We start from the raw sequence: 11635 nt of genomic DNA, 5'->3' as shown, positions 1-11635 counted from the left end.
GACAGTTACAGCTCTGAACTGTACCCACCCATCTTAATAAACAATTCTTCCAAATCCATAGCCCAAATGCAGACATGTAGTGCATCATAAACAATCTCATGAAGAAAAATAGAAGTCATTGTAAATTTACCTTATAAGGGGTGAAGACTGGTGCCTTCATCCCCCAGCTGTTTTTTAAGTTTAACAAATGAAGTCCGCTCCATGGAGACTATTCACTCTTGACACAGCGTAAATGAGCAGAGACCATGCAGAGAAACAGTTTATTCAGTGGCGCTACATTTATTTTTATTCTTTTATTATTTCTTTATTTTACAATTTGGTGACTGGGTATGTGTGTTTGTTTGTTGGCGGTTTTTAGCCACGATCCAAGTACAAGAGTACAGTGGAAATTAATTTACAGTAAAATTAGTACATAAGAATAAAATTCAGCATGCACTTAGTAAAGCAGATTGAATTAAAAAGCACATTTCAAAATCTATTTGCAGTATGTACAAGTATAACAATTACCTGTGTGTACCTGCCATTACAAGGTGCAATACTAAGCAGCATCATGAAAGCAGGTGCACCGAAATTCAGTTTTACAACTGCTGCCTCAGATTTTAATTTCTGTTCTGTTATGTATTTTTTTGTCACTAGGTAGCCAGTTTTATTCTGGTTAGTTTGAATCTGGATTTGACCAATCTGAGTATATGTTCTTGTTCCTAAGGATTCCTTGTGTAGGAGTAACTGTTTAAGAATGTAGTAATAGGCAATAAGTAGAATTTTGTAAGTCAGAGAATGAGGAGAAAAGTGGTTGTTAGAAATAGCCAGTGAGCTTTTTCATGTAAGGCATAGTGGTAACAATTTTTATTTGCAAGTGTAACCCCTTAATATTTTGATGCTTAACATTCACTATAATATCTCCTTTTAAATATGTTAAGACTGAAGGAGGTAGTGAAACCAATTTCCTTGCTTTGGACAAAAGTGTGACATTTGTTTTGCCACTGTTCATTTTGAGTTTATTATTGTTGAGCCAGTTTCAAAGGTTGGTGAATTGAGACTTGGTTACTTGGTGCACTATTTGGTGGGTTTTGTGAACCTCAAGGAGAAGGAGTTCATCAATGGTTATAACTGTTTTTGGTTTGTGTAAGTCATGAGTGATGTCATTCCTAAATAGGGAGAACAGTACGCAGCCTGGTTACTTGGTATCTACCTATGAACCTGTAGGTGGTTGGTGTTAGTGCAATCGTTTAGGTGTATACCTCACAGATACAAAGACTGATTCTCACTTTTGGTCACTGTCTAGATATAGGCACATAATCTGTAAACCATTGTCCAGTAATTACCAATGAATCTTAGTACCGAGGCTTTTGTAACTACTGTCATTAGAATTCCTATGTCAGATACAAAGTTGCTAGTAAAGATCTGAAATGGTCTGTCCTTATCAGAGTATGATGATTCACCAAAATTGAATTTCTGAAGTTTACTAAATAAACAGATGTTAAGTTGTCCATCTCGCCTTCATTCTTGCTGGATGGGTTTGGAGCCGACTCTGCAATCTACTAAAGCTCGAGAGCTATTTACTGGCCTGGCTCGAAGCCCTCCCTATATCCCACAATGGTAGGCGTCAGATCCCCAGATCTCGTTTGCCGCTTCAGCTACGAAGTTGCGAATTTACTTGGCTCCAGGTCGTATTAATCTTTTCTTCTAATATTAGTATAAAAGTTAACTTTAGTTTTTTTTCTGCAACCTTATCTTATATATATATATATATATATATATATATATATATATATATATATATAGCTTTCTGGTTAGTTAATTCACTGTTTACTCCCTAATATTCCCTCTCAGAAACTTGTTTTTAGTTGGAGGGTTTCTCCCCCCCCCCTTTTTCTTAGTGGCTAATCTCCCCTCCTTTTCCTTGTGTTAATAGGGTAGTGTTTAGCTCTTCTACTTTACTACAGTTTGTAGGCTTGTAGTTTTTTGTATATATTTATATATATATTTGGCATTAGTATATAGCTGTGTAGTTATTAATATTGTTAGTTTAACTAGTGCGAGTGTGTGTGTGTTTTTCTGTGTGTTTAAGCACTAGTGACTTTTCTTCTTTGGTATCCACTATGTCTAAGGATACCAAAGTCACAGGTTTTAAGAAGTGTGACTTGTGCTGTCAGAAGATGTCTCTGACAGATGGTCACACTTCTTGCGTTTATTGCTTGGGTCCCCTACATCTGCAGGACTCCTGCTCGGTCTGCCATGCCTTCAGCCCGAGAGTCCTGCAGGAGCGTAGGAACAAGCTCATCCTGAGAGGCTTACTTAAGCCAGAAGGATCCCCGACCAAGCCTTCGTCAGGTAAATCCTCAAAGCCCGCCAAACCGTCGGCTCCCTGTTCGGAGCCATCGCCTGGTGGAGCGCCTGCCTCCTCTTCGGCTCCGGCTGGAGCCGACACCTCTGGACCTCAGTCGGCTCCGACCTTAGTGTCAGAACTGTCTTCGAGCCGAAAACGTTCTAGGTCCCCTTCCCTAGAATCGGTTTGTTCGGCTCCGAGGTCACCATTGTTCCAATCTGAAAAAAGCCATAGGTCCCACTCATCTCGGTCTTCCAGGCTATCCGATCATGACTTAGAGAGGGTGGTCAGTAGACTCCTTAAATCGCAGGCCCTGGCCAAAATGGTGGCTGTCCCGATATCTTCAACAGTTCCTCCTCCGACTCCCTTCATGTGTTCGGAGCCGGAGCTGGTTGGGGCTCGAATCTTGGTAACGTCAGAACTGATGCCACACCTTTCGGCTCCTTTATCGGCTCCGATCTCTTCTTTGGTTCCGTCCTTGGAGGGATCTGGGCGGCGAGACTCCCTCATCGGCTCCGAGGGGGCGAGTGGCATCGGACCCTGTTCTCCCTCTCGGAGCCTCGGTGCAGGTGAGCTCTGCCCTGACATCTGTCTCGGAGCCGTCCCTCTCGGTGCCAGCAGGGGTTCTCCTCGTGGAGACCTTCTGCTGTGCCTGACGGGGGTGCCTTCGAGGTCATGAGGAGTGTGCTGACTCCTGAGTCGGCCCCTTGATCAGCCCCTGTGGCTCCTCCCCCCATGGTGCCTGCATTGGTCTCTGTCCATCCTCCTGACCACAAACGTGGAGAGCAAATGCTCCAGGTCACCCCATTGGGCATATCTTCCTCTTCCGAGGCCTCCCCTGATCCTTCAGAGGAGCCCCCACAGAAGAGAAAATGTAAGAGGAAACATGTCGACTCCCCCCGAGTCAGTCACGTCTGATACCGACGAAGGATTCGGAAGGGTCCCCAAGATCCCCCTCTGAGGATGTCTCCTTTTCAGTCATCCTAGAGATCCTTAAGCTGAGGGGGAACTGGACTGCCCTTACCCCTTCGGAGGACGAGTCAGTCTACCTGGACACGTTTGATTTTCGCCCTTCCACCTCCTGGGTGTCTCCACCTTTTGACCCGCTAATGGAAATAAGTGGCTCGAAAGGCGTGGTTAGCCCCTGATACAGTGGAACCAACTCCCCGTAGGCCCACTAAATTTATTACAGCCCCACCCAACAAGCAATTCTTGACAAAGGGTGTCCCTGTTGATGCCATGGTGGTTGCAGCAGCCACAAAGAAGGAGCTGGCTGACCCTTCATTGCCTGTCCATCCACCTAATAAAGAATCTAGGACAATGGACAGGTACGGGAAGTGGATGTTTTCCTCAGTGACTTTTTGTATGTGGTCGCTGAATTATCTGTGCCATTTCACCCGTCTCCAAAGGGATCTTCTCAAGGAATTAGGTGATGCCCTTCAGGATCCATCAGCTCCGGGGGCTCAAGATAAGATTAACTTCCAGCTGGCAACCCTTAATTCTATTGTCAACTCCTCCATGCGGCTCATTTCTTATGCAGCTGATGGGGCGAGTAGGGCCGCAGGTACAGGCGTGGCTTTGAGAAGACATGCCTTGATGCGGTTATGTAACTTTGCTGACCCCTTTAAGGCGTCCTTCACCAGTAACCCCCTTCGTTGGTTCGGCTCTGTTTGGACCACAGGTGAAAGATGCCCTTACCAGGTGTGAGCAGGAAGGCAAGACTCTCTCTGCCATGGGAGTCCGTTTCTCCACTCCCTCTAGACCATACCCCAAGGGTCAGAAGAGTGGAAAAATGTGGTTTCGGAAACCCCACGGAGTCATGCCTGACACACGTGGTGAGTTTCCCTCCAGGGGCAGGGGAGGGAACAATAATAAATGCCACCTGAGGGTCAGAGGGGGCCCGCAAAATCAGGGTAGCAGAGAATCTTTCTCTGACAAACCCTTTCAGCACCCCTGAGGGGCTGCCCGACTGTCCACCTTCAGAGGTAGTCGGGGGGAAGTTTGTCACTGTACCCAGAAGCCTGGCAACTCCTCACACAAGACAAATGGGTATGGTCTATCATATCCGGGGGTTACAAGATCCCCTTTGTCCACACCCCGGTACAAACAACCAAGTCCTTTCCAGATGTTCCACCCGGTCTAAGGGAAAAAGCAGTGCTAGAAATTTCAAAACTGCTAGAATAACGGGCCATCCAGCCAGTCCCAGGAGACCAGCAAGGATCCGGAATTTACTCCCAAGTACTTTTTGGTGCCAAAAAAGACAGGGGACTGAAGACCCATTTTGGATCTCAGCAGGCTAAACAAGTCTGTTCAAAGAACAAAGTTCCGGATGGTCACGCTTCAGTCCATTTACCCTTTTTGGGTCAGGACAATTGGATGTGCTCCATAGACCTTCAGGATGCGTACTACCATATCAAAATGAACAGGCGCTGCAGAAGGTTTCTCCGCTTCTGGCTGGGAGCCAGTCACTTTCAATTCAGAGCCCTGCCCTTTGGTCTCACCACAGCCCCTAGGGTGTTCAACAAATGTATGGCAGTGGTTACGGCTCACCTGAGACGGTGAGGATTCCAGGTGTTTCCATATCTCGATGACTGGCTCCTCACTGCTTCCACCAGGCATCAGCTACTACGAGCTAGGGATTATACGATCCAAACTTGCTCCGAGCTAGGTATATCAATAAATTTTGAAAAGTCTGCATTGTCGCCTTGTCAGTCATTAGTCTTTATAGGCGCAAACTTAAATACAAAAGATCTCTCTGCAAGACTTCCTCTCGACAGAGTGTCAGACATCCGCCGACATGTGCAGGTCTTACTACAATGCAACAGGATTCAGGCCAGATTTGTACTAAAGACTTTGGGCCTCATGGCAGCAGCAATCATACTAGTTCCACTGGCTCATTTTCACATGCGGCTTCTTTAGTGGATGCTTTTTACTCAATGGTCCTTTCAACAGCTTTCAATGTCTCACAAGATAATAATCACTCAATCATGCAAAGACCACATGGCTTGGTGGATGGTCTCCCCTCTAATACTCCAGGGCAGACCGTGTGTTCTTCCTCCTCCTGTTGCCACAGTAACCATGGATGCCTCCCTGATCGGGTGTGGGGGGGGGGCATTTTCAGGGAAGGACTGTCCAGGGCACCTGGCAACCTCTAGAGTACCATCTGCACATAAATGTCTTGGAAATGAGAGCAATGCTTTTGGCATTGCAAGCTCTTCAGGACTCTCTACCCACCGGGACTATTGCAATTCAGACAGACAATATGTCTGTAGTATGGTACATCAACAAGCAGGGCGGAACCAAGTCCTATCCCTTATGTCGAAAAGCACTCAGACTCTGGCAGTGGGTGATCTCCTCTCAACGGTTTCTGATAGCAATGCACATCCCCGGGAGGTCCAACGTCATAGCGGACAGGCTAAGCAGAGCTATTCTCATGCCTCACGAGTGGTCTCTCAATCAATCAGTGGCGGACAAAATCTTCCGCTGATGGGGTCAACCTTTCTGCGACCTTTTTGCTACTCCTCTCAACAGCAAGTGCGATGACTTGTTCACTCTCTTCCCCCTTCCCGGGTACTCCCCCAGAGACGCTCTAGTTCATGATTGGCCCCGGGATCTTCTGTATGCATTCCTGCCTTTTCCCCTAATTCCCAAGCTAATTCAGAAAGCAACCGCATTGAGATCCAGGATGATCCTCATTGCCCCTTACTGGCCTCGACAAATGTGGTTCCCGTTCCTGCATTGTCACCTGCTGGAGCAGCCATGGAATCTGGACCCAGTGCCAGACCTCTTGGTCCATCAGTCGGGTGGGCTGCACCAATCCCTTCAGTCTTTCAACCTCACAGCTTGGTTGCTCCACTTCCAACCTTAGCCAGGCTTCCGCTAATTTCTCAGCCGGTAAGTGAAATCATCTTTTCTTCGCACAAATCTGCCACCAGGAAGACTTATGCTAGTAAATGGAAACATTTCTCTTTCTGGGCAGAGGCTAGGAATATTGACCCCTTTACAGCCCCTGTCCATCATGTTTTAGATTTTTTAGCAGAGCTCTTTCGAGCTGGTTCCTCCTCTGCCACCATTAGGGTCCAATTAGCTGATATTGCAAATTTCCATGCTGGCCTGTCAGAAACCAGCATCATGTCCCACAAACTTTGCAAGGCCTTTCTCAAAGGAACTTTGTTGCTTAGGCCCCCAGTCAGAGATCCCCCACCTCTGTGGGACTTGAACTTGATATTGGCTTCCTTGACCCCCCCCCCCTTTGAACCTGCGGCTTCCTGTTCCTTAAAATTTCTCTCGTGGAAGACTCTATTTTTGGTAGCCATCACATCAGCTAGGAGAGTTTCGGAACTTCAAGCCCTCTGTATTCGTCCTCCTTATCTTGTGTTTCATAAGGACAGAGTTTCACTTAGGCCTAATCCTTCGTTTCTACCCAAGATACCTTCTGAAACAAATCTGAATCAGACTATTGATCTGCCTGTCTTTTTTCCTAACTATTCGAACAAATCTGAACAAAATTGGCACCGCTTGGATGTTCATAGGCAATTACGTTTCTACTTGGACAGGACTAAGCAAATAAGAAAATCAGACCAACTCTTCTTATCCTATGCTGAGGGCAAGCAAGAACTGCCAGTTTCCAAAGTAACCTTATCCAGGTGGTTGTCCTCTATTATTACCTTGATTTATCAGCTCAGACATAAAGAACTCCCTGCTAAACCTAAAGGTCATTCCACCAGAGCTTTAGCTACGTCAGTAGCTTTTCAAGCAAGACTACCAATGGAATCTATTTGTGCCGCAGCTACTTGGGCCACTCGTCATACTTTCATTTCGCATTATAAGTTGGATGTGGCCTCTAGGAATAGAGCTGAATTTGGTTCCACTGTGCTCAGGAGTCTGTTCCGATGAGCCACCCAGGACTAAGGTGGTAGGGACGCTGTCCCATCCAGCAAGAATGAAGGCGAGATAGACAACTTAACATTAAGAAGTTATGTACCTACCATAACGTTCCATGTTAGTTGTCTTCTTCTCGCCTTCTTTATTGCGTCCCACCCTCCATCCCCCTAGCCTGGACAGACCGAGAAGAGTCCCCTTTTGAAGCCTTCTTCCTCTGGACAACTCTGATGTACATTGTGTCCTCCTCTGTCCTTGTACTATAGTTTTTCCTTGTGGTTGGACAGGTGTCCTTGAATCTTTCCTTGGTGTTAGCACTGCCAAATGAGATCTGGGGATCTGATGTCTAGCATTGTGGGATATAGGGAGGGCCTCGAGCCAGTAAATAGCTCTCGAGCTTTAGTAGATTGCCGAGTCGGAGCCGAGGATCGGCTCCAAACCCATCCAGCAAGAAAGAAGGCGAGAAGAAGACAACTAACATGGAACATTATGGTAGGTACATAACTTATTATTATGGCTTAATGTCTCAATGGCTCATGTTACAGCTGCTAAGACACCTGCCATAATGAGGCCATTATTATTGCTACTATAAATGCAGCTTGATGCTGACAGTAGTGCAGTTAGAGTACTAAATGGGGTTTCTAAAGCTATGTTCTTTATCACAAAGCAGTCCATAGCTATTTTTATTTGTTTACATCTGTTGACAGATTTGTTTTTCAGAGATTTTAGTAACTGGGCAGAGGTTTGAGACCATCCTGTAATCTTTATTTTGTGAGTGGTATTGAACATTAAGTAGTGATACAGTGACTCTTCAGTGTTTGAATGTAGGTGGAAATGTATGTGTGTAAGTGAGAGATTAAAAATATGTGTTGGTGATTTTGCAAGTTTTGCTATTGACGATTTCAAGAATGTAGGGTGTAACATGCTGAATTTTGCACTTGTTGAGTTTTGGTCTGTTTTTCATTTGCTGTGGAGAAGTTAAAATTTGCAACATAATTGGAAAAGGATGCAGATTTGGAGGGAAAGTACTGTTTTGAAGAGGATGAGAAGAAATGTGTTGGCAATATAAGGTATAGAAGAGAGAAGAGAGTAGAGTTTCTGAAATTGTTAGCAAAGGAGTTGAGGTTGCCTGATTGTTTATTTTATTTATTTATTGTTATTGTTTTTATAGCACTATAATGTCACCCATTAAATGTTTTCTGTCTTTCTAGAATGCTTAAGTTGAGAGGCTAAATCATTTTGCCTTTGACGTATAAGGCTTTTGCATTGTTGCTGAATATTCTCATTGATTTTCTTAATGCAAGGGGTTGCTGATAAATGTTTAAGTTGGTGGGACCTTGTTTCCAAATTTTCCATTTTCTCTTTCTTTTAACTTTGTTTTTGAATTAATTTGAAAACCAGAGATATCTTTCTCCCCTGAGATGCCTTTGTGTTACAGGAAAGTGGTATTCCTGAGTATTTTAGTAAATGGGCATAGGTTTGTGTCCAGTCTGTATTCCTTAATTTGTGAGGTAGGAGGAACTTTAGGTAATGATATATTGACTATGAGTGCTTCAGTGTAGGTGTATTTGCGAGGATGTGTATGAAGTAATCTAGTGTGTGTATGGGGTTAGTTTGAGAGTACAGAGTAGTCTACTTTGTAGTGCTAAGGTAGTTGTCAAGTAATGTTGCTTGTTTTGAGGAAAGGTCTACCAGTAATTATGACTGGGAGACAATTTTTCATTTTTAAATGGCTATTTGGTAATTAGTGAGTAATCGTCACTAATTGAATTGAACGGAATATCTGCATATAGACATCTTTATTGTACGTTTATTATAAGGTCAGTTATTGTGTGGTTTCCCATAAATATGTGAGAACTCAATGATTATTTTAACAACTGTTCTAGCCTGTGGCTGTTTAGCATTCTGCGGAATTTTCATCCTTCTGAATCTTTGGCATTGATATTAAAACGCCAAAGATAATTGTGTTTTTATTTTTCTTTGTGGGAAGCATAGCATTGATTATGCTTTGAATATTGGTGATAAAAGTGGGTGTTGGAATGTATATGACACCTGTAATGATACTTAGGTGGTACTTAAGGTTATGTCACATGGTATTCATTTGGGGCTTTTATCATCATGAGATGAAGAGGAGAGTGTGGCTCACAATCTTAAATGAGTGGTTTGTTTTTTTAATTAGTAGGGTAATTGAGATTTATCAAAACAGAGAAATGCTTCTAAAAGAGTCCATTTGTTGTCAATGCTGCAAGAAGTGAGGCTTACTATTTTTTGTTGTGTGTTTATAGGGGAATAGTACTGTTGTAATTTATTTGTGAGCCTGGGTTAAGATGAACCACCTAGGTAAGACTGATATTGTGTGTAAGAGCTTGTAGAAGAGACTTTTTATTTTGTGTACGAGTGATTTGGTATTCTGGAGAATATAGAGTTGCAGAATGCACCTTTTGGTTTTTGTTTTTTTTTTTGAGGTATGTTAAATATTTTAAGTTATCGTTGTACAGCCCGTCTGTAATATCTCTACCTTACCTAGAACTGATATGTTGTTAGATAATTCTATTAGCCCAATTCACCTGCTTCCTTCCTATTTCAAGTATTTATGCTGATGGAATTTGTTCTTTGCTGTAACCTGTGGGTAGGTAATTTTGTTAAGAACTATTTTTTGTCCTAGTCCATACTTCAGCCGTACACTCTGTAATGTTGTTATACAGATCCTAATTGGCAGTCAGTTGCCTCACCCTTTTGGGCTTACACTTCATGAAGACAGAATTTACTGGACAGACTGGCAGTCCAAAAGCATTCAGAGTGCAGATAAAATCACAGGACTGGGTAGAACAACTCTTCGAGACAACCTTGAAAACCTCATGGACATCCACATGTTCCACCGGCAGCGGGCTGCAGGTAAGGCTTTGAAACTTTTTCCATGTTTAAGTGCCATTCTTCTTCCCATTTTAAATGAAAGAAATGAAAACAGAGAGACTGACCAGGGGGGAGCAAACATAGCAAACTTATTTTGCATCAACTGGGAGCACAGGGAAATTCAAGTGGTTTGGCGTTGACTTTTTGTAATGTTTGTTGCAGCTTTGACTGTGTTGATTCAGTGGCAAGGGTAACAGTTAGTGGTACGTGTCTGCACTGGATGGCATTGCTGAATGTTGCATTCTCTGGATACCTCATTCTGGGGAGGAATATGTTTTGTAGAGTATTCTTGGGAGCTCATAGATTAGCTCTAGAAAGAGATAAAAACCTCATCTCTTATGGGGGGCATTTACATTGATCCCTGTCATCCTCTTCCATTGCCAACTCATTCCACTCTCAGGGGAAAGCCTTCTTGGAGGCAAAAATTACAGCCGAAGTATTGGACAGTTTTGCCAAGTCTTGCAAAATGTAAACCTCATAGGGAACACCACAGCTGCCCACAGTTTGTCAAAACTGCCTGTAGAAGTCCATTTCTCAGAGTTTCTTGTACATGGAGTTCCATCGCAAAGGGCTAAAGGATTCTGGTTACTGTCACAGAAAGCTGTATCTTGGAAATATTGGTTACTCCCCACCATCAGGAAGTTGGGTGAGCTAATGGAAGAACTGTTCACTGCTGTGCAAAGGAGCCTTGATGGAACTTCCATTACAAAACAGAAGTTTTTTTTTTTGTCCTCTTCATTGTTAAAGTATTGGGGAGGGTACCTTCCTCTCCTAGATACCAGTGACTGCAGCTGGGGCATCATCTGTTTTAGGATGATGACTTTACACACACTCCGTCTCCTGCTTCCACAGGTAATTTGGATGGCGTCACTGGACGTGATGGCTGCCTGCTGTTGCATATTAGTATTTGGCAACCTGACCTGAGATTCAAAGCTTTGTACTGGGACAACATCAAAAAAGCGTGCTGTGCTTTATGCAGATTTTTGCCTACAGAGTTTTTGTCATATTAGCTGTGGTGTCAGAGATCTTGCAAGAGGAAGAGGTATCTGGAATTGTGGTGTATCCATATGCAGATGACTGGCTTCTGTTGATTTCTTCAAAAGATCCTCTGGGAGAAGCTCAGTGTTGAACTCTGCTATGGTTACAGCCCATGGTGTCCATGGAAGTTGTTGCCTTCATCAGAGTGCAGCTTGGCACTTGCTTTTACCAAGTGTTCCTGCTCAAGGGGAAGGCCCAGGGAGTCCTGACTTTGACATTCTGGGTGAGGATATAGAAGTTTATCACAGGCAGCCTCTTTTTATTGAATGTTTGCTCACTTCTGTTTATAGGTGCTGAAATTGGCAGTGTGGTACTGTGGTTTCCTAGATCTCCTGGACTCTCTGTGGGAAATGGAACGCCTGATGCAGCAAGTCTCAAGACTTAGAAAAATAAGCTGCAATTTCTTCAAGTAAAAGTGAATTCTGAAACTTGCTGTTACACCTTTTAAGGGTTTTTGTAGTGGGTCTTCACTTC

General features: G+C 43.8%; 1 protein-coding gene across 3 annotated transcripts in view; it reads left to right on the top strand.

Annotated features, from left to right (window-relative positions):
- Positions 1-11635, top strand: part of LRP4 (LDL receptor related protein 4) — a 2374694-nt gene that overhangs the window by 1896837 nt on the left and 466222 nt on the right. For all 3 annotated transcript variants that reach the window (XM_044082533.1, XM_044082532.1, XM_044082534.1), the window contains exon 21: positions 9916-10105. In XM_044082533.1, coding sequence (XP_043938468.1) covers positions 9916-10105 — 190 coding nt within the window. The remainder of the gene's footprint in view (positions 1-9915; positions 10106-11635) is intronic.

Source organism: Protopterus annectens, chromosome 9.part0 (assembly GCF_019279795.1).
Source record: "Protopterus annectens isolate FY-2018-M chromosome 9.part0, PAN1.0, whole genome shotgun sequence".
NCBI classification, from domain to species: Eukaryota; Metazoa; Chordata; order Ceratodontiformes; family Protopteridae; genus Protopterus; species Protopterus annectens.
The sequence above is the reverse complement of the archived record's forward strand: the minus strand, read 5'-3'. Positions and strand labels throughout refer to the sequence as shown.